The 23,348-nt window shown below is 36.0% G+C and overlaps 1 protein-coding gene across 2 annotated transcripts; it reads right to left on the bottom strand.

Moving 5' to 3' along the window:
* Positions 1–14,586: 14,586 nt before the first annotated feature.
* LOC131036106 (protein phosphatase 2C 51) lies at positions 14,587–20,018 on the bottom strand. 2 transcript variants are annotated; one of them, XM_057967918.2, is made up of 5 exons: positions 19,621–20,018; positions 18,476–19,066; positions 18,008–18,361; positions 17,732–17,837; positions 14,587–15,245 (listed from the first exon to the last, which is right to left on the bottom strand). In XM_057967918.2, exons 2-5 carry the CDS (start codon positions 18,941–18,943, stop codon positions 14,908–14,910), a joined length of 1,266 nt encoding a protein of 421 aa, XP_057823901.2. In that variant the 5' UTR covers positions 18,944–19,066; positions 19,621–20,018; the 3' UTR covers positions 14,587–14,907. The 2 variants fall into 2 exon arrangements, with proteins under 2 accessions (XP_057823901.2, XP_057823902.2); XM_057967919.2 differs by having other exon boundaries at positions 18,476–19,061.
* Positions 20,019–23,348: the final 3,330 nt, after the last annotated feature.

Raw genomic sequence — 23,348 nt, 5'->3', positions numbered from 1 at the left:
CAATATTCACCATGTCACATCATGAAAACCCAATTATATAATAAAGTAATAACTAAAAAATAGTTATCTATCAAATCATGATTTTTTTTTTATAATAATGGTGAAATTTGCATATCCACATTGGTGTCCACTTGTCTTTGGACCATTTTGAGAGAATGTCTCAATGTGCAATTAATATCGAATAATAATGCACTCTTGTACAAAGTTGTGCTCATTAACCTATACTACACATCCCCATTTTACACATTCTCCAACATATGGCTCCATCTTATTTATCTCTATACATATTCCCATGTATTGAATGTTCATTATGTTTATTATTTCTCACCATTCCTATAAATCCATTCCATGCATGTTGATCTTATGAGTTCCATGTATAGGGCCAATCTTATGGGGGTGGGATCAATCTTGCACCAACAAATCTAATCACTAGAATTTTAAAATTCAAATTCAAATTTTGGTTCACTCTTGCTTGTTTCCTTCCTCTCATGAACTGATTTGGTATGCATTTCATACAATTTATTAGTATATTAGTATTTAAAATTCATTCACACTCATTCATTTAAAGCACAATTACATTCGAGCATTATTGGCATACCATTCATATTTATTAAAGGAAAAAATGTTAAGAGCACTTCAACTAGAGCATTACAAAGAACTGAAATCTACATCATATCTACATGTTTGAAGTTGTTGTTCTATATTATTTTTTTCACAATCATAAAATTGGTTCTACCAAGGGGTTCAACCTATGAGGACACGACCCTTACAATCTAGTGAACTCCACTAGGTGTTTGTAAACATTGTCAATCCTTGACATTCAAAAAAGCAAAAGGAACAAATCAAGAATTAGGAGTGCACATTATACAAATCAAATCTATAAACTACAATTCTTATATATTCCCATAGAAAAGATCTAGAGCCATAGTTTCAACCTTCCACAAAGTTGACAAATTATGTAAATCTCAAGACAAGGTACAAATAGAAAAAAAATGAATTCCAATATCGTGACAAGCAAAATTCGGAACATCAAAATCATTCTTCGTCCATTTTAAACAATCTAAAATATGTAACCTATTTTAAACAATGGAACATAAACATTGTTAATTTTGCCATAAAATTCCCCCTGATAAAAAAACTATTATTTAAAAAGGAGGACAAAGAACTACTAGTTTTTTATTATGCTCTAAAACTTAGATTAAAAATTATAATCCAATTTAAATATTGTAAACTTTTTTCAAAATCCTAAATTGTGCACAACCAAAATTAAGCAGCAAAACATTGCTAATTTTCTATAATGCACTATACTCCATTGCCCAAAAACATTACTACTGCCCTAAAATTTATGTAAAATGCATAACCTAATTCAAACAGAGGGGAAACATTGTTAATGAGGAAAAATATAATGAATCAACAAGAAAAAATGATATTCCTACATAAAAGTGTTTAACTCATAACAATCAATTCAAAATACTAAGATTTATCACTACATCAAAATCAATATGTATTAGTGAATTTCCAAAACAACATTTTCATCTAAACAATATGAACGCCCAAAAATACAACATCGAAATCAACCAATACATAATAATTACTCAATCTGAAAGACCCACTTACTAACTTCTACATAATCAATATTCCTCTGCAATTGTTTTCAAGCATGGCCTCCATGCTTTTCTTGAAACACAATCTTGATGTTGAGTAAGTTTTCTAACATGTTGTTCCACTAGAAATTCATTCACACAACTATCCACTAGAATTTGATGTTGAGTAAGTTTTCTAACATGTCGTTCCACTAGAATTTCATTCACATAGCTATCCAAAAGCAAAGTCTTCAGCTATTGTCTTGAGACCACAATCTTGAGTGTAAAACCCTTCTCCACATTAACATGCTCTGCTCTTTTCTTGCCTCTACAAATACCATTTTTCTATGCTAAGAAAGTTGTATGATCAACTTCAATGTGTGAGGGAACAAGATAATAAAGTTCCCCACTCTTGAGTTTATTTTTTGGGGAAGAGCATGACCAACATTCCTTGAGTGTACAACCATACAATCCTCCTCAAAATCACTCTCCCTCACCAAATCTCCCACCACAATAGGAAACTTGTATTCTAACATTCTCCCATCCATTGGCATTAATTTTATGAATTTCTTGCGTGTTTCTTGTCGTACCTTGGCCTGCATGCAATTACCCATTACGTGGGCTTCAACACAGTATAGTGCAATCCAAATCTAGAGATCAAAACCTATAAGGAGGAATGAGAAAGTGAACTAATTCCTTTATTAATGTTGTTCATCAAGCCTTAGAATTGTCACAAGAGCCCACAAAGCGAACCATGTGAAATAAGAGAACAAATAAATATTAATAAGTGATTGCAACAAATCTTTCCAAAGATGAGATAACGCAGGGCACTGGGTCTTTCAAAGATGGAAAATCTCATTATATTAAATGTGAGATGAAATAAAGAAGTAAGAAAATGAATCTTGCAACACAGTAGTTTAGAGTACAAAATGAATCTTGCATTGAATGTAGCAAAAGACCCAGTTCAAACGTTTTCCCAAATGATTTGTTGAAAAATCTAGTAACCCATGTAACAAATAATCAATGGCTTTGAGAGTAGTGAAAATAATAAGAAACCCTTTTCATGATTCCAAAAACTACAATTTGAATGGCATGATGGCATCATGGAGCTTTGTGAAGAAGGCTGTAATGAGAAATACCGAGAGCAGAAGAAATGCAAAGGAGTGGAAAAAAGATTGGTGCACGGGAGGCCTAGGTGGAGGATTCTTGTCATCATCATCATCTTTACCAAGGAACCCATAGAGGAGTCAATCTTCATCTTGGCCTCCTCATCACCATGCTCTCCCTCGACAAAATTGAAAGCCCACTCATCACCGTCACCCTTGAATTGGATCTTGATCGTAGCCTCCTCCTCCTTGAAACTCAGAGGAACCACCATCACCAAAGTGTTAAATGTCACTGTCCGGATGTCGTGCTTAGATAGAATGAGTGAGAAAACTGTGGAGGAGAAGTCGTAGGTGAGCTTGCTTTTGCTGCTCTACTTATCCTGCCTTGCAAGTTTTGATTGTATACCCAGCTTACATACTTGAACCTACTTCCATGTTATTTGTTCTTGGAGCATCAACATCATCAACCAACTGCTTCATTCGGATTGGTATTCCTCAAAATGAGAAACTAAAAATATGCTAGGCGAGATAGATATTTAAAATATGCTGGGTGGGAGAGTGGTTTTTTAAATATGTTGGGCGGGAGAGTGGTTTTAAAATAAACAGTACATACAAAAACATGAGCCGAAACATCTGTCCCTGCCCGTGATTGTGACCGTGAGAGTGGCCGAAAAATGTTAGCCCCATGCAAATGCTTTCCGTCAACCGCAAAATGGTAATATGCCTCCACGCTAGCCAAATGGTGGGTCCCAGAACGTGTCTCATGGCATCATGGAGGGCATGCGATTTTGGAGCCGCATCATGACATGGCATACCATTTTGGAGCCAAAATAGCTACAACTGTAATCGTGGCACTTTGTGTAAAAAAAATAAAAAAATTAGGTGCAATTAGTGACTCATCCTTTTTCATTGTTATTTTTTATTTTTAGAAGTGACTCCATAGAAAAATTTCAATTCAATTTCAACTCACTTGACCATAACTATTGTATTTTGTAGTCATGTAAAAATAGTACCATTGATATGAATGCAAACTTACCCTTCATAATTCCCTTAATCCTCTTCCTTTCTTATCATATGGACATGTAGAAATAGTTTCCTTAATATGAAATGCGGGTCTATCATACATAAGTTCAATATTCTTCTTTTGCTTATGAAATGACAATTTATCATGCATAATTCGAAATAGTGTCCTTAATATGAAATGTGGGTCTATCATACATAAGTTCAATATTCTTCTTTTGCTTATGAAATGACAATTTATCATGCATAATTCTCTAATTCTTCTCTTGCTTTTTTTCTTGGTGTATGAACAATAAGTTCTTCATAATGATCATTAGAAGGTATACATAAATCAAAATATATCATGCTAAAATACTATAGGACATGTGACTTGATGTTAATAATTAATATAACACCTATAATAGTAATCAAGCTTAAATAAAGGATTGAGATTTATAGAAGGTGAAATAAAAGGGTAAAAGTGATAACTCAATGATGAACGGATAGTACCAAACCGGTACTGAGAGGGGGGGGGGGGGTGAATCAGTATAGACAAAAACACAATCCTAAACCGGTTTGTAAGCCGACACTATGCTTAGGCAGACAAATAGTAACACCGGTCTTAAACAGAGTACAATCGACAAAACCCAGAATAACTGAGACACACATAAACCGGTTGACACTTATCTTTTCATACAATCTAACACTTCATTTCCATTTCACCTTAGTGCATGAACATGTAATCTATCATCAAAGATATATAAACATCTAGATCAACATGATTATCAACATGATTTACCTTCAGACACAAATCACTTAAACCATCACATGAAAAAAACCACACATGACACACAAATTTTTCACATGGAAACCCAACTGGGAAAAACCACAGTGGGGATGAATACCCACAAGCTGTTTTTGAACTCTTTAGAAGTTCGCTCTGTTAGGAGCCTTGTCCGATTAAAGACTGATACAATAGGTTTTGTTAGGAACCGATCCTGTTAGGGATCACTCGGTTAAGGGATGGCTAGAATACCCAGTTAAAGGTTAAACCCTATTAAAGGTTACCTTGTTAGAGGATTTCAAGAACTCAATGGTTTTGAGTCACCTTGTTAAAGGATTTACAGTAAGCCGGTTAAAGCTACCCTGTTAAGGGATTTTCCAACTGTTGAAGTGGTTAGAGATCAACAAGTATTACAATGATCTAGTAACAACACTCAATGCCAATGCAAATCCGCTTTAGCTCCTCTTCACCTTCTGCACTTACACTCTGCAGGTATCACTTCTCTCCTCTGGTCTGGCAAGAATCAGGTATCTCTTCACTTGGATACACACACACAACTTTTGCCAACAAACTCAGAAAGAAACACAACATCGACCTTATAGAAAACAGATAGGTCGGTAGCTTAAACCCTAAACCCTAAACCTGTTAGGTTAAGCAATTCAAACAGTTCAATCCTGGCCATTGAGCATATTGCATTAAATGCAACTGTCTTGAATTGATCTCAAGACATTCTCCATCGTTCGTTCTCCATCGCTTTCATGGCGGCTGATAACCCATCACGTGTTTTCACCGTTTACAGACTTCACACATTCCCGAGGTAGATAGGAACAATCTCCTTCATGCAAGATCCTTCACGCGCACAAGACTGGCATGGCAACACGATCTGTTCTTCGTTATAATGCCAACTCATCACACAAAATCACCGGTTGAGTCACATAGGCTTGAAGCATTTCAACCGGAAACCCTGAAGTTCAGACTACCAACCGATAGTCATACAAAGCTTCCATGTATCAGTTCCCATATCCATATGCAGGTTCACCTTAAACAAACACACCGCTTCACTCTGGCACATATACCGGTTCTCTCTTCTTCAGTATATTGACATCAATGACAACATACAATGTCATCATGTCCTCATACTGGTTCACATAATGCCAACAATCTCCCCCTTTGGCATTGATGACAATATACAAATATATCTCTCCGCTTCACATCTTCTCCCCCAATTTCTGTAGATATCTTCTCCGCTTCACTTCTTCTCCCCCTTTGACAACAATGCCAAAGTGGAGGCACAAGCTTCCCTATTCCATTATGTTGCTCCCCCTGAGGAGTAGCATCCTTCAACACATCAATCCAAAAATAATTTGACTATGCAATAACTGACTGATGTGGAGCATATACCTTTAGTTCACCTCCTGAAGGGGCAACACCCCTAATTCACCTCTTAAGTACATAAATGTAGCCTTTGGGAGAGACTTGGTGAATATGTCTGCTAACTGCTCCTTACTGGAAACATGTTCCAGTGCAATCTCTTTGTTCTGAACCTTTTCCCTCAAGAAATGATACTTAAGCTCAAAGTTCTTGGTTCTAGAATGTAAAACTGGATTCTTGGAGATGTTAATTGCACTAGTATTGTCACAAAATATACTTACTGGTTCAGATACAGGAACTTTGAAGCCATTTAATACATGCTTCATCCAAATTGTCTGAGTGCAGTTCATGAAAGCTGCAACATACTCTGCTTCCGCTGTAGACTAAGAGATACAACTCTGCTTCTTACTCATTCATGAGACCAGTCTACCATCAAGAAAGAATGCACCACCGTTTGTGCTCTTCTGGTCATCCATATTACCTGCCCAATCAGCATTTGTGAATACTTTCAAGTTGAAATCCTTGCTATATGGATACCACAATCCATAATCAATAGTTCCCTTCAGATACCTAAGAATCCGCTTGATTGCAACCAAGAGGGATTCTCTTGGACTTTTCTGGAACCTTGCAGTAATGCCAACTGCATGTGCAATATCTGCTCTGTTATGCACTACATAATGCAACTTACCAATCATTGATCGGTATTCCGTCTCATCAACCAATGCTGAGCCATCCTCTTTGGATAGTTTACAACCGGTCACCATCGGTGTACTAATCGATTTGCTATCTTCCATGCCAAAGGTCTTCAACACCTCTTTGACATACTTGGACAGAGTGACAAAGATTCCATCTTTCATCTGTTGAATCTGCAGTCCAATGAAGAACTTAATCTCCCCTATGAGTGACATCTCAAACTCTTTCTTCATCTCATCTGCAAACTCATGACTCATCTTGTCATCTCCACCAAAGATAATGTCACCAACAAATACCTCACAGATCAGGATCTGATCTCCTTCAGACTTTAAGTAGATATTGCTATCTTCGCTTGTTCTCTCAAATCCAATCTTCACAAGATGGAAGTGCAAGCATTCATACCATGCTCTAGGTGCTTGCTTTAGACCATATAAGGCTTTATGTAGCCTACACACCATGTCACTGTCTTCAGATAGGGCAAACCCATCTGGTTGCTCTATATACACCTCCTCTTCAAGTACACCATTTAGGAATGCAGATTTTACATCCATTTGATATACTTTAAATCCTTTAAAAGTTGCATATGCAAGAAGCATACGAACTCCTTCCAATCTGGCTACAAGAGCAAAGGTTTCTCCGTAGTCTTCTTTTTCTTCTTGGGCATATTCTTTACACACCAGCCTGTCTTTGTTTCTAATCACCGTGCCATCCTCATTCAACTTATTTCTGAAAACCCATTTGGTACCTATGACATTTTTATGCTCCGGTCTGGGTACCAAAGACCATGTACTATTTCTCTCTATCTGGTCAAGTTCCTCTTCCATTGCCTTGATCCAGTCTTCATCTTTATGTGCCTCTTTGAACGATTTAGGCTCAAATTTAGAGATCATACATGAGTTTTCTCTGACCTTTCTTCTTCTAAGGATTCTTGCATCCTTATCTCCCATGATCTGCTTAGGATCATGATTCAACTTGACATACCGAGGAATGGTCTTAATAGATTCCTCTTACTTTTCTTCTTCATCCTCATCTCCATCAGTATCAGCATCTACATCTACCGGTGTAGGAACACAGTTACTGGTACTTGGTTGACTGACAACCAGTTCTCAGAAGGTTACAACCGGTTCATTTATCGCTTTCTCACTGCTAGTTTCCTCAGTTTTCTCAGAGGTTTCATCAACTCTTACATTGATGCTTTCCATAATTCTCTGAGTCCTATTATTGAAACACTTGAGAGCTTTGCTCTTGGTGGAATACCCTAGGAATATTCCCTCATCATATTTTGCATCAAATTTGCTCTGGTGTTCGCTCCTCTTGATGTAACATTTGTTACCAAACACTTTAAAGTAGCTAACCACAGGTGTCTTACCGGTCCAATACTCATAAGGAGTTTTATCCTTACCTTTCTTGACGAGTTTCCGATTCATTGTGTAGACTGCAGTGCTCACCGTTTCTCTCCAAAAGGTGTGAGCAACCTTTCCTTGAATCAGCATTGTTCTTGCTGCTTCAACCACAGTCCGATTATTCCTCTTTGCTAGTCCATTTTGCTGTGGAGTCCGGGGGGCAGACAGTTGCCTCTTGATGCCATGTTCTTCATAGTACTTGTTGAATTCACCGGAAGTGAATTCCCCTCCTTGATCAGTTCTAAGACACTTGATCCTTTTACCGCTTTCCTTCTCCACTAATGATCTAAAAGCTTTGAACTTTCCAAAAGCTTCAGACTTATCTTTCAAGAATGTGACCCACATCATTCTTGAGCAGTCATTAGTAAGAATCATGAAGTACCTATCACCCTGCACACTCCTAGTTTTCATAGGACCACACAAATCAGTATGTACAAGATCAAGTAAATTGCCAGCAGTGAAAGGTTTACCTTTGAAGGTTGAGGAAGACATTTTCCCCAGTTGACACTCTCTGCACAAGGTATTTTCCAGTTTGCTCAGCACCAGAAACCCTCTAACTGCCTTGATCTTACTAGCCTTCACAATGTTATCAAAGTTTACATGGCGGAGTCTCCTATGCCATATCCAGCTATCATCAAATTTAGCCATAAGACATGTACTGATATTTGCATTCAGCTGAAATAGGTTGCCTTTGGTCTGCATACCGGTGGCCACCAATTCACTATTCTTTCCTTTGATTATGCACACTCCATTCTTGAATTCCAGAGTGAGACCACTATCATTCAGCTGGGTAACACTCAAAAGGTTGTGTCTGAGACCATCAACCCAATACACATTGTCAACACTACTCTTTCCATTCAGAGAGATGGACCCTCTGCCTTTGACCATACATGGTGCATCATTACCAAAGTGAACCACACCACCATCATACTCTTCCAAGGATAGAAACTTGCTTCGATCACCAGTCATATGGTGAGAACAACCACTGTCAATAATCCACTCATTGGAATTATCAAAGTGGGAGACAAAAGCCTTCTTTTCTGACACATCTTCCTTGACAACAACAAACACAATATCTTTATTTTCTTCATCTTCTGACTCCTCATCTGTGACACCTTCATCAACTGCCACAAAACAGTTTCTCCGGTTTCCTCCTTTGAATTTCTTGAACCTTTCCGGTTTGTCCTTGTTGTCACCATTAGGACAGTTTACAACAATATGTCCTATCCGGTTACAAGAAAAGCATTTCAAAGGGAGCTTACCTCTATATTTAACGGTTCCTTTAGGAAGTTTCCTGGCAAGAAGAGCTTAAAATGCCATCAGAATCTCCTCATCATCCATTTCTCTACTCTGTCTTGGTTCACCACTAGTGCTAGCTTCTTTTCCTTTTCTGGATGGTACAACAGAAGCTTTACAAGCTAATTCAGTCTTTTGAACACTGCCATCAAAACTATTTAGCTCATAGGATGTCAACTTTGCAATGATGGAGTCTAGGGATATCTTAGTCTTGTTTATTGATCTCAACTCCTAAATAGCAGCAACCCTTATTACATAGACCGGTAATAGGATCTCAGGACTTTGCTTACCACAGTGGAATCTTCCATTTTACCACCTGTACACTTGATATCTCTGACAACAATTTTGATTCTTATTCCATACTGTTGAATGGTCTCACCTTCAACCATCCGCATGTCTTCAAACTTCCCTCTAAGGCTTTATTCCTTAACTTGTTTTACATGCTCATCACCATCATAGATATTTTCAAGAGTATCCCATACTTCTTTGGAATTTACTTTATCTTGGACATCAATAAACTCAATGTCAGATAAACTACTAATTAGGGCTTCCATGACTTGCCCATTCTCCTGCATCTCTCTCTTTTGGTCATCGGTGAGAGTACCGGTAGGGGCAACATAAGAATTCTCAACATAGCTCCAGTGTTGAGCACCCATGCTTCTGATGTATATCTTTATTCTGTCTTTCCATATACTGAAATTATCTCTGTTGAACTTTGGATCTTCCCTCTTCATCATTAGACTGGGATCTTTTCCTCAAGCGGTTAAGCTTATAGCACAGAGGACCTGGAGGACGCTCTAATACCAATTGATAACTCAATGATGAACGGATAGACCAAACCGGTACTGAGAGGGGGGGGTGAATCAATACAGACAAAAGCACAATCCTAAACCGGTTTGTCAGCCAACACTGTGCTTAGGCAAACAAATAGTAACACCGGTCTTAAACAGAGTACAACCGGCAAAACCCAGAATAACTGAGACACACATAAACCGATTGACATTTATCTTTTCATACAAGCTAACACTTCATTTCCATTTCACCTTAGTGCATGAACATGTAATCTATCATCAAAGATACATAAACAGCTAGATCAACATGATTTACCTTCAGACACAAATCACTTAAACCATCACATGAAAAACACCACACATGACACACAGATTTTTCACGTGGAAACCCAATTGGGAAAAACCACGGTGGGGATGAATACCCACAAGCTATTTTTGAACTCTTTAGAAGTTCGCTCTGTTAGGAGCCTTGTCCGGTTAAAGACTGATACAATAGGTTCTGTTAGGAACCGATCCTGTTAGGGATCACCCGGTTAAGGGATGGCTAGAATACCCAGTTAAGGGTTAAACCCTGTTAAAGGTTACCTTGTTAGAGGATTTCAAGAACTCAATGGTTTTGAGTTACCCTATTAAAGGATTTACAGTAAGTCGGTTAAAGCTACCCTGTTAAGGGATTTTCCAACTATTGAAGTGGTTAGAGATCAACAAGTATTACAATGATCTGGTAACAACACTCAATGCCAATGCAGATCCGCTTTAGCTCCTCTTCACCTTCTGCACTTACACTCTGCAGGTATCACTTCTCTCCTCTGGTCTGGCAAGAATCAGGTATCTCTTCACTTGGATACACACACATAACTTTTGCCAACAAACTCAAAAAGAAACACAACATCGACCTTATAGAAAACAAATAGGTCGGTAGCATAAACCCTAAACCCTAAACATGTTAGGTTAAACAATTCAAACGGTTCAATCCTGACCATTGAGCATATTGCATTAAATGCAATTGTCTTGAACCGATCTCAAGACATTCTCCATTGTTCGTTCTCCGCCGCTTTCATGGCGGTTGATAACCCATCACACGTTTTCACCGTTTACAGACTTCGCACATTCCCGAGGTAGATAGGAACAATCTCCGTCATGCAAGATCCTTCACACGCACAATACTAACATGGCAACACAATCGGTTCTTCGTTATAATGCTAACTCATCACACAAAATCATCGGTTGAGTCACACAGGTTTGAAGCACTTCAACCGGAAACCTTGAAGTTGAGAGTACTAACTGATAGTCATACAAAGCTTCCATGTACCAGTTCCCATACCCACCTGCCGGTTCACCTTAAACAAACACACCGCTTCACTCAGGCACATATACCGGTTCACAATGTTATACCGGTTCTCACGTATACCGGTTCTTGGTAACATACCGGTTCTCACGTATACCGGTTCTCTCTTCTTTAGCATATTGACATCAATGACAACATATAATGTCATCATGTCCTCATACTGGTTCACATAATGCCAACAAAAAGTCCTCAAATTTAGTTACTGATATGATGTTAATGTATTCACCTATCAAAATCTAAAATACGACATCGAATCATCGTCATCTTAATAACTACCACAACCCTACTTACAAATTTTATTATGCTTCTAGATGCAACCACTCTCATAAATCCATTTCAAAATGTTTTGTCATGACAAACACTTGTCCACTACTATTCAATACTACGCTTGCATTTATAAGGATATCTAAAAAGAAAATTATATAAAGGGATAAGAGATTTGAATGAGAAGAAAAGGCCACAAAGACAATCTTGTAAGTAATCTAAATCGAAAGTAGTTCACATGAATTTAGAAGAAATTGATGTAACCCATTTGAAACTAAGAGCGCCCAATTTATACAAATACGTTGAATTTTAAATTAAAACAATGTATTTATGACAATACCAAATAGAAAACATGCTATGAACTTTTGTGCTCTACCACTTAAAATTTATTTGACAAACATATATAAATTAATATGTTATTTTATTTATTTTGATTGTTTTGACAATATTAATTATGATTTTAGACCCAACTCAACCTAATTATTTATTATTGTAATATTTATGCAATAATATGTGCTTGCAGTAGATTCAACTCTCAACTTCAACTTATCCTATCCCATCATCAATCATCCCCACAACTAATTCCCATTCGCAAATACTCTCATGTCAACTACCTCTTCAAATTCGTAGGCACCAATCTAATCTAAATAATTTCCACACAAATCTAAACCTCCATTTTTTATTAAAAAAATTGTCATCACTCATCCTTTAAATTAATTCATATTCTTAAGTCTTTACTTATTCCATCGACACATCCCCATAAACTAATTTGTATTCTTAAATCTTTTCTTATTCCATCACCATTCATCCCTATAAACCAACTCGTATTTGTAAATCTTGATTCGTCAACCTCTCTTCAAATTCACAAGCACAAATCTCATCTAAATCACTTCAACATAGAAATATAAAAACTTTAATTTTTCTAAAAAAATTGAAAAATCCAATTTCAAATTGAACCTTTCATCCCTATAAACCAACTCGTATTTGTAAATCTTGATTCGTCAACCTCTCTTCAAATTCACAAGCACAAATCTCATCTAAATCACTTCCAAACAGAAATATAAAAACTTTAATTTTTCTAAAAAAATTGAAAAATCCAATTTCAAATTGAACCTTGCTAACCTTTTCCAACCTTTTCCAATTCTAACCTTTCTTTTATCATGTTAACACAGTTAATAGTATGAGCATGCTATGATGTATTTAAAGGTACTCATTATTAATTTATTAATTTAATATGTATTTAAGATCTATGATGTATTCTTTATTCATTTAATTTTGTGTAAGAAAACTTATAATCTAGATCTTATGACCATTACATTTTCTATGTCCATCATCCCAAACATACCACGCTATCATGGATATTTGTTTATCTCCATTAAATCTCTCTACCAATGAAATTCATTCTCCATATTAGATAATGTTCTAATGACTTCAACACACCCTTCTACCAATGAAATTTATTTCTTCTCCATAAATGAAAATGTCCTAATTACTTCAACAGACCCACACCCCCACTCCCAGCCCCAGCCCCACCCTTCCACCAATGAAATTTATTTTTTCTCCATATATGAAAATGTCCTAATTTCTTCAACACCATCCCACCCTCCCCTTAAGATGAACTTACGGAGTGCTTTCTATCTTAAGGAATAAGCTTATAAAATTTGAAATTTAGTCTCCCCTCCCTTAAGATGAACTTAAGGGACAAGCTAAAGCACTATCTCAAGGAAGAAGCTAAAATGTTAAGATGAATGCAAATAAAGCACTATCTCAAGGAAGAAGCTAAAATGTTAGGATAATGCAAATAAAGCACTATCTCAAGGAAGAAGCTAAAATGTTAAGATGAATGCAAATATGCAAGCATTAAGGGTCCATTAAGGGTCCCACGATACAGTTATGATTAGATAGGCTGTACAAACCAATACAAATCTTAGAAATGAAGAAAAGAAGAAAACTCCTTTAAAAAGAGAAGAAAAGGGTCCATTAAGGGTCCCACGATACAGTTATGATTAGATATGCTGTACAAACCAATACAAATCTTAGAAATGAAGAAAAGAGGAAAACTCCTTTAAAAAGAGAAGAAAAAGAATCCACATGTGACTAAAGCATGAAGATTCTACCGATTCATTTCTCCAAACCAAGTTTATTTTTGCAATCGTGCACACTTTGTATTAATTTCACACAACAAATTTATGTTGCTCTATTGCACACAATCTACATTTTAAAAACATACTTAAGCTGTTTTTCACACAATTTACTTTTCGTTTCCCAAAGACATAAATTTTGCACTTTTGCACACAATTTACCTCTGGTACTTTTGCACGCCCTTTTCCACGCCCTTTTACACACCAAGTTTTCTTGCACGTGTGAAAATCAATTACAAAATCTTCATCATATTCTTCATCTGTATACTGCTGTTTAGCCTAGGACAGATTTGTTTACCCTAATATAAATGATTTACCTTCAACTTTTGAATTCTTCACATAAATTAACTCGAATTAATTGCAACAATTGCGACTTTTGACATAAAAGATATATTAAGATATTCCACTTGAACTATATATATACCAAAACCTTTTCTATAAATTTCAAAAATAAATAATCCATATATGTAAGATCCTTCAAAAGAGTTTATTATTCAACAGAATAAAAAAATAAAAATAATCCATGACATCATTTTCTACACAACGGTTTAGAAAAAAATAAATTGTCCAAAACACCAAATGCGTCTATAAATCCATTTATAGAGCATAAAACAATTTAAAAAAAATAAAAAAAATCGCATCTATGAAATTCTAAGTATTTAAAACAACTTCTTTTCTAAAAAAAATAAAATCATTATTTAAATATTAAAAATAAATGGAACGAACTTAATAATCTGTGATAAATTTGGTATTAAAGACCGTCCCAAGGACTTTACACATTCATCTTTCAGTTTATCGACTTAATAATAATAATGAAAAGTGTCTTTGCAAATTTTATATATATATATAATGTGCTAACAAATTCAGAAGCTTCTCGAAACAAAAAATCAAAGGAACGAAGAAAAAAACATTTGCCCTCCTTTGAGCTGAATTTGGTCTACATTAGTATGTATGTCTCGCTCCACGTGTCAGTCATAGCAACAACATCTAGAAAGGGACAGTATATTTGTCCTCTCAATTCTGGAAAAGTATTTACAAAATATAATTTTATAATAATATTAAGCGATGCATACTTTGATGCGGAATGTAATGAAAATTTGAAATATAAGAAAGAATGAAAAGGAGCAATTATCGAGGCTTCCTGAGATCGACAACAATTACGCTGATGTTATCAGAGCTGCCACGCGCGAGGGCTAGTTTTGTTAGCAACGCTGCTGCCGTGGCTGCGGGTGATTCCGACGGCGGATCTGCCTTGTCGCCGCCATTGATATGTTCGTAGCTGCTATTCCTTCCTCCTCCTCTGCCATGAAACGCCAGGCATCTGCGCGACACTTCACACGCCACATCGTTTGACACGACGTCCCAAAGGCCGTCGCTTGCCAGAATCAGGCACTCTTCCTCTGCATTTCTCTCTCTCACTCTCAGATCCGGCTCTGCAATCACGTACGGCTTCAAATACTTGTCTCCTGCACTTCAACAAGAGGTATATACATTGTGTATCCCTTCATCAGCTTTCCCATATTTACATATTTATGATAAGAAATTCTCCTTCACTATACTTTATATGTTTGTTCAAAGATTTGATTCCTGAAACAATTTACACGTCATTTGCACTTCAATAGGTATATACATTGTGTATTCGTTCATCTGATTCATTTTCATTGTGTTGCAACACTTTTTTATTACAATATTTATATTTTTATGAGCAGAATTCCTCATTCACAATATTTATTATAAATGTTTGTCCAAAGATTTGATTCCTGTAAAACAATTTACACTTCATTGCACTTCAAAATAAATATATACATTGTGTATCGGTTGACCAGATTCATTCTGAGTTGGAACACTTTTTTTCACAATATTTATATTTTTAGGGCCATAAATTCTTCTTCACTGTATGTTTGTCCAAAGATTTGATTCCTGTAAAACAATATACTTGTCTCCTGCACTTAAATAGGTATACACATTGTGTATCCGTTCATCTGATTCATTTTCATTCTGTGTTGCAACACTTTTTTATTACAATATTTATTTTTTTATGATCAGAAATCCTCCTTCACTATATTTATTATATATGTTTGTCCAAACATTTCATTCCTGTGAAACAATTAACAGGAATTGCACTTCAAAATAAATATATACATTGTGTATCGGTTGACCAGATTCATTCCGAGTTGCAACACTTTTTTTTAGAATATCTATATTTTTAGGACCATAAATTCTTCTTCACTGTTTTTATAATGTATGTGTGTCCAAAGATTTGATTCTCTGCAAAAGTCAATTTAATTGCACTTCAATAGGTATATTCAATGTGTATATCTATTCATCAGCTTCATGCTGAGTTGCAACACTTTTTTATAACTATATTTATATTTTTATGACCATAAATTCTTCTTCATTGTTTTTTCTTCATTGTTTTTATTAATATGTGTTTGTCCAAAGATTTGATTCCTGTAAAACAATTTACACGTCATTGCTCGCTTCGATTGCTTGTCTGCTTATTCAAACCCTAGGAAAAGATTTGTTCTAGTCAAACCCTGGTCTGAACTCAGTTTTATGGCCTTGAAAACTCAGTATCATTGTATTGACATTTTGGCGTACATACTCAGTAGACATTTTGGCGTCCCGTCCGGCTATTCTTAATTATAATCTAGTTCGAAAATTGGTACATATATTTACTACGGTGTGTGAAATTGGTATAGACTATTCGATTGGATGTGTTTTACGTTGACTGACTGCATCTATTCCACTATATTTTGAATATATTTGGTCAAACGAACTGTTCAGAATTCAGGTTTTTCCTATTGCTTCCGCCTCTCCCTTAATGAGGCCACACGCCTCTGCTGGCTTCATTTTGTGTACGTATTCTATTAACTTGCAATATACACATTGTGTATGTACTAATGGACGGTGGACCGAATTCCTTTGTAAATATTCCTAATTGCTTATGTTGAAAATAAAATCGTAACCTGTTCTCTGGATTTCAAATGCTCAGGCTCCTGACCCTCGAGTTAAATATTTTGTTTATACTCGTCCATCATTTATATACTGGAAGATCGTTTGTTGAATTATTTATTATTGAGATCGTTAAATCGTTTTACAAAAAATAGATAATAGACTCGTAGACTGTTCTCAGGATTTCATATGCTCGGGCTTCTGAACCTCAAGGTTTAATAGTTTGTTCTAGTCGCCGTTATTTATTTAATAAAAGATCATTAGTTGATTTGTTTATTCTAGATATCACTAATTCATTTAAGATGATTCTTAATCTGCTCTCGGCATTTCAAATGTTCAGGCTCTGAACCTCAAGGTAAATATTTTGTTCAGACTCGTCCATAAATTCGTTATCTGCTCTAAGGATTTCAAATTCTAACCTCAAAGGTAAATATTTTGTTCACACTCGTCCACAAACTCGTAATCTGTTCTAAGGATTTCAAATTCTAACCTCAAAGTAAATATTTTGTTCAGACTCGTCCATAAACTCAAATTCTAACCTCAAAGGATTTCAAATTCTAACCTTAAAGTATATATTTTGTTCAAACTCGTCCATTAACTCGTAATCTGCTCTAAGGATTTCAAATTCTAACATCAAAGTAAAAAATTTGTTCAGACTCGTCTATAACTCGTAATATGCTCTCAGGATTTCAAATGCTCAGGCTCCTAAATCTCAAGGTATTTTTTGTTCAGACTCGTCCATTATGTATTTAATGTAAGATCTTTAGTTGATTTATTTATTTATTTATTATAGAGATGTTAATTCATTTACAAAATCTATGCGCTTACATAAGGATTCGCTAGCCCCTTCACCATTCTACAGATACTAGTGTCTTATTCATAAAAACGTTCATAAATATATCTACTTTTTACTCAAACTTTCAAGTAAACATCTGTATAACAAAATGTTTTACACAGAAATATTTGATGCAAGAAATTTAACTTGTTTTTTCCTTACCTATTGCTCGAGACATGGCCAGTACACCTAAAACACGGTATCCGTTCCAATAAATAACCCTGCCGCCCGCGGCTTCAATTCGCGCCATCTCTTCCGCCCCCTCGGGCTGCTCACACTCAAGTCATAGTTTATCTCGCTATTAGGTATAACAAATTCGTTCATATTTAGTGCACTATTTTCATGTGCGTTACCAGATAACCTTATAAAAATACGCGTACTTCATTAAGACAACAATTCATTTTTCTTCTTTTTCTAAAAAATTCTAATTGAATGCACCTTGTGATCGGCAGAGAGCGCAACAGAATTGTCAGCGGTAGAGAGAACGGCTCTGGAATCTCCGCAGTTGGCCACCACAATCTGTCTGCTGCTCACCACTGCAACCACAGCTGTTGATCCTACGGTCTCCGTCGCCCTGGCTTCAGAGGGTTCTGAAGTTTCAGTGTGTCCTTGAGATTCGAACCCCCGACCGTCGAGCTGCTTTCCACTTCCGCAAAGCCCCGCAACCTCCACGTCCATCTTGAGAAAACATGCCTTCATCACGGACTCCCACTCCGTCGCCGTTACAGGGTCCGTCAAACGGATCTCCTCCGCTAAGGCCTCATGGAGCCGCTCCTTGCAGTGCAAAGCCGCCTAAATCCCATCAAAACCAAATAAACCCGCATCTCAAAACAACATGAACACTGTTATGCTTTAAAGGATGTTGAAAAAAACCGTCAAAAGTTGGTTCCTGAACTTTTCACGTACCTGGGATCCGCCATGGCCGTCAAAGACCGCAAAGAAATGGTAGACGCCATCGGCTCCAGCCACGAAGGACGGAACAACCCTCACGGCGTCCTCCATTTCCCGCCTTCTACCGCAGATTGACACCACGCCATGCTGTGGGCACGAGACTACGTCCCTGTCTCTTGACGCCAAAACCCACGGCTGCGAAGAACCGACAGATCTCGCCGCCTTTTCTGTCACCGGATTTTCTTCCCTTTCGTCTGCCGCTTCATCCGAGGTACGGCGGCCATTATGGCCCAGCTTAGCTCTCTTTTTGCTCGGCCCCGACGATATGGCCGCTGCATTTGCAGCAACCAGTTTGAACTGTCGGATCTCCATCCGCCTCCGTCGAGCAGCACGGCTTTTAGCCTGACACCCATACTCACAAGCGCATTCTGATAAACAGCGGCAACGGCAACCTACGGCTTTCGCCACTGCGATTTCCTCCATCACCGTTCCTCTTCTCTTATCTTTATCACCGTAGACACGGCTTACCAACAGCAATTTATATCAATATGGACCTCCGCAACAACGCATATTCAGAGGCCTTAAATGTAGTTTTGTTCTGCTGTGCTGTCAGACAATGGCGGAAGAAATGAAACAAAACCTTACAACCAAAACTTAAAACAAGACATCCAGAGTACATGATGTATTTGCATCATTGACACAAATAAGAATAGCAGCTAGGTACTAAAAACATCCGTATGAAACACAGCTAGACACACTCGAGTCAGACCAATTTTCTCCATAGGACATAAAAAGCATCCTGTCACATCGCATGCTATATACTCACTGTATATCTCTCGCCCAAATATACGACACTGTAAATAATTGTACAGGCTTCTACACACATATTAACACAGCCTTAACACATCAGACGCAGCAACTTCCACACATTTGCAGCAAGTACAACAAATTCTATGCATTGGAGAGATTACTTTATACAAGGTACGCAATTTCATGGATCCCGTTAACAAAATTTGCTTTACAAATGTTGAGAATTCTCTCTTGTTCATTTAGAAAGGAGACCAAACTAAAATTCCAAATATAAGGATGCTACATAGTCAAATAAAATTAAACCCATTCATTACAGAGAGAGAGAGAGAGAGAATAATTGCGTAACTCGCCTGCCAAAATAAACAAGATGGGCTATAGTCCTCTGAAGAGAGGGTTGCTTCTCCTCCTTTCCATCGGGCATTCCGCTGCCTTTCTTCGCCTGGATCTCATCTCTCCTTCTTGCCCACAAAAAAGGCTCGCTAAATTTGCAGGCCAAAGAAAACCCAGAAAACCACTACCCCTTCCGAAACCAAAGCCCAAATTTAGCGAGCCCAAAAACCAGAGTTATATATTCTCAACCGTCTTTTATTTTCAGAACGCCGCCTCTAAGCTGCCTGGAACAGCAAGAGATAAAACAACTCTCCTCCGGCATTACAAAAGAAGCAAATTTTCTGATTAAAAACGCAGTACACCCTGAGATAAAAATAATTGTAGCGAATGGTAAAGGGCGAATAATATCGTCTACCAAAGTTGATGATGATAAATGGAAAATGCCCGGCGGGCAGAGGAAGGTTGTACACCTAAGCGATGCGACACGTGCGGGCCCCGCGTTTACAACGACGTCAATGCCACCCGTTGCATCATCCGGGTTTCCGTTCCACGTGTTCGACATCGGTACCGCACGGCGACTTATCTTTACTGTACCTTCCGTTCCTGTCGGACGGGCCAATCACAGTGCGGCATCTCGCGGGCTGATCGACACGTGCATAATAGTACGCGAAGGAAAAGGCGGGCAGCATGCTCCTGTCATCTCAAGAAGAGAGAGAGAGAGAGAAGCTCTGCTTTTCCAGATTTGGTTTTTAACTGCATTCTTATATTTTTATTATATACCACTAAAATATCTTCTCTTTGCCAGTCTGTCCAAGGTGTGGTACGTTTACACGTGTCGAAGCAAAACGCCGGCCATCCCGGTCGCCCTGATGCGCGTTTACGTACGGGACATTAAGACCCCCGCAATGGAAAAGTTTGTGAGTTGGGAGTTTAGGCTAAGGCAAAAATAAAGTGTTTTTAGCTGCTACTTTTGTCAAAATTCTTATCGCGCAATAAAAGAATCCAAGATAATCATGACCCTAATGCATAGGTACAACTTAAAATATTTGCACGCGGCGAGAGTAAAGGATTCGCTTCACATGATTCGTCATGTTTTTTATAGGAATTTGGTGAAGAGAACAAGTATTAGATTAAGAGGTATAATGATTATTAGACATTTTATTTCCAGATTTGAAGGAGCATACGGCTTTCATTAAAAATGTGCCCTACGGATTGGGTAGACAAAAGATCGCGATCTTGATATATAATATCTTTCTTCAGATGTGAAGAACTGATTAAAAATAGATGTTTTAATTAGTAGCATTTGTAATGTAATATGGAAGATCCTAAATTAATTAGGGTTAGAGTTAGAGTTAGAGGTAGGGTTGGAGTTAGGGTTAGGGTTATGATTAGAGATAGAATTAAGATTAGGATAGGGTTGAGATGAGGATTAGGGTGAGCACTAAGTTTAGGAATAAGGTTAGGGTTAAAAATAGAATTAGGGTTAAGGTTAAGGTCAAGATTAGAAATAATAGGTTTAGATATAGAATTAGAGATAAGGTTAATATTAGAAAACATGGTTGGGCTAGAAATAGAATTAGGGTTTGGGGTTAGAGTTTACGATAAAATTAAGATTAGAGTTGACGTTAATGTTGGGATTTTAGGATTAGTCGTAGGGTTAGGGTTAAGGTCAAAGATAAAATAAGGGTTAAGATTGGGGTTAGAGTTACATCTAAGTTTACAGTTAGAGATAAAATTGAGGTAAGGTTTATGACTAGCATACCTATATTTTTATTTCCTACACATTACTAAACTTGCTTAGGTTATATTAGAATGAGGACATGTGGCAGAATCCTACAATCACATGTGTCATTCACACCACATTTGGGTGGTTGAATGTCACACCCTCTTGGTTTTATATGTTCATATTTATCTATATAAACAAGCCCTCACCTCTCCCTATGTGCGCTTCGTTCTTTGTTCATCTCTAGATTCTAGCGCTTTGTTCTTTGTTCATCTTTGGATTCTAGTATTGCTTTCCTTTAGTCACATTGATCTTGGGTGGCTTCATAGCTAAATTTAACAATTATTATATTATGATATTATAATTAATATTAAATTATTATCAATACGTGAATATATTATTATGTCTTAATATATATATTTATATTACCAAATTATTATTATTATATTTTTATTTCATATTCTTCTTATCCTTATTTTTGAAAAAAATGGATTTTATTAGGGACATTTCAATCCCTCATTATTAATAATATTAGATTTCAAGATAATTACAAATATACTTGATTGCATGATGGAAATAGACAAATTGATTGATTAGTTAAAGTAGTTGAAAGGTGAAAAATTAGTTAATTGAGTGCATGAGAGGATAAAATTAGTAGGCCCAAAGATACCATATTTGTTCATCATTCCACTTAAAATTTTATTATATTATTATATTGTAATTAATATTAAATTATTATCAATATATGATTAATTAGTATGTTTTAATATATTTATATTATCAAATAATAATATTATTATTATATTTTTATCCTTAAGAAAAAAGTGAACTGTAGATTGTATGATGGAGATAGGCAAATTGGTTGATCATTAAACTCGGTGCACGAGAGTAGAAAATAAATAAAATTAAGTTAAACAATAATAATAAAATAATTTTTTGTTTTTCATGCATTTAAGTGTCACAAACATGTCAAATTAAATACTTTTAGTTTTTTATGACTAATGTTGAACATGCATCCATATGTGAATATAAAATGTCTTCCATGTAATAACTAGCATACCTTCTTTATGCATAGAGACAACACATTTTTTCATTATTCTACTTAAAACATATTTTATTTTTGTATTGTAATTAATATTAAAATATTATGGTATTGAAATTAATATTATTTTTAAGGTATTATTATAGTTTTATATTTCTATTAAACTCTTGACTAAAACAAAAAATCTAGTAAGACTACATTATTAATATTATATTATTATTAAATTTGATTGAGATAATTACAAGTTAACTAATTGAATGATGGAGATAGACATAATTGATTGATCACTTAAACTCAAAGTGAGTGGTAGTTGAAAGGAGAAAATAAATAAAATATTTCTTTCTTTTCATGCACTTAAAGTGTCACAAACACGTCAAATAAAATGCTTCTAGTTTTTATTAATAGGTGTTTGTGCATCTTATGTGAGTTTAATATGCCTTTGGTGTAACTAACATACCTATATTTTTAAAAATCTAAGTAAGATGTGCCTAGAGATATCAAATTATAAAAATATTTAATATTCATAGATAATAAAGAGTTTGTTAGTAATGAGTTTGAAGTGAAATGGTTGAATAAATCTTTCAAAGTATTTGAAAGAAATTCTAGAATGTAATGCACAACACAAATGAGCAAAATCCATACATCAATGGTTGTACATTTCTATAATTCTAATAATATATAAAAAATTTGTTTTAAAACAATTTTGATTTTGAAATTTTTAAGCAAGCATAGATAATTTGTGAGGTGTAAAAAATGCAATGATAGATGGTGTTTTTAAGTGGATGTTTGTTTGTTTATTTTGGTTTAATGATTGTAAGTAATAATACACAAAGCATTAAATGGTCCATTTAATTAAATATTAATTATTAATAATCATAATGCTAGAATATTAGCAAAATTAAAATTTTAAAATAATTTGTGAAACAATATGTGGAAAAATTAGTCTTAATTAACTATTTATGCACTATTTGTTGGGAATGTGA

The sequence above is a fragment of the Cryptomeria japonica genome, chromosome 4 (assembly GCF_030272615.1).
Source record: "Cryptomeria japonica chromosome 4, Sugi_1.0, whole genome shotgun sequence".
Classification (NCBI taxonomy): Eukaryota; Viridiplantae; Streptophyta; class Pinopsida; order Cupressales; family Cupressaceae; genus Cryptomeria; species Cryptomeria japonica.
This window is presented reverse-complemented; position numbering and strand designations above follow the sequence as displayed.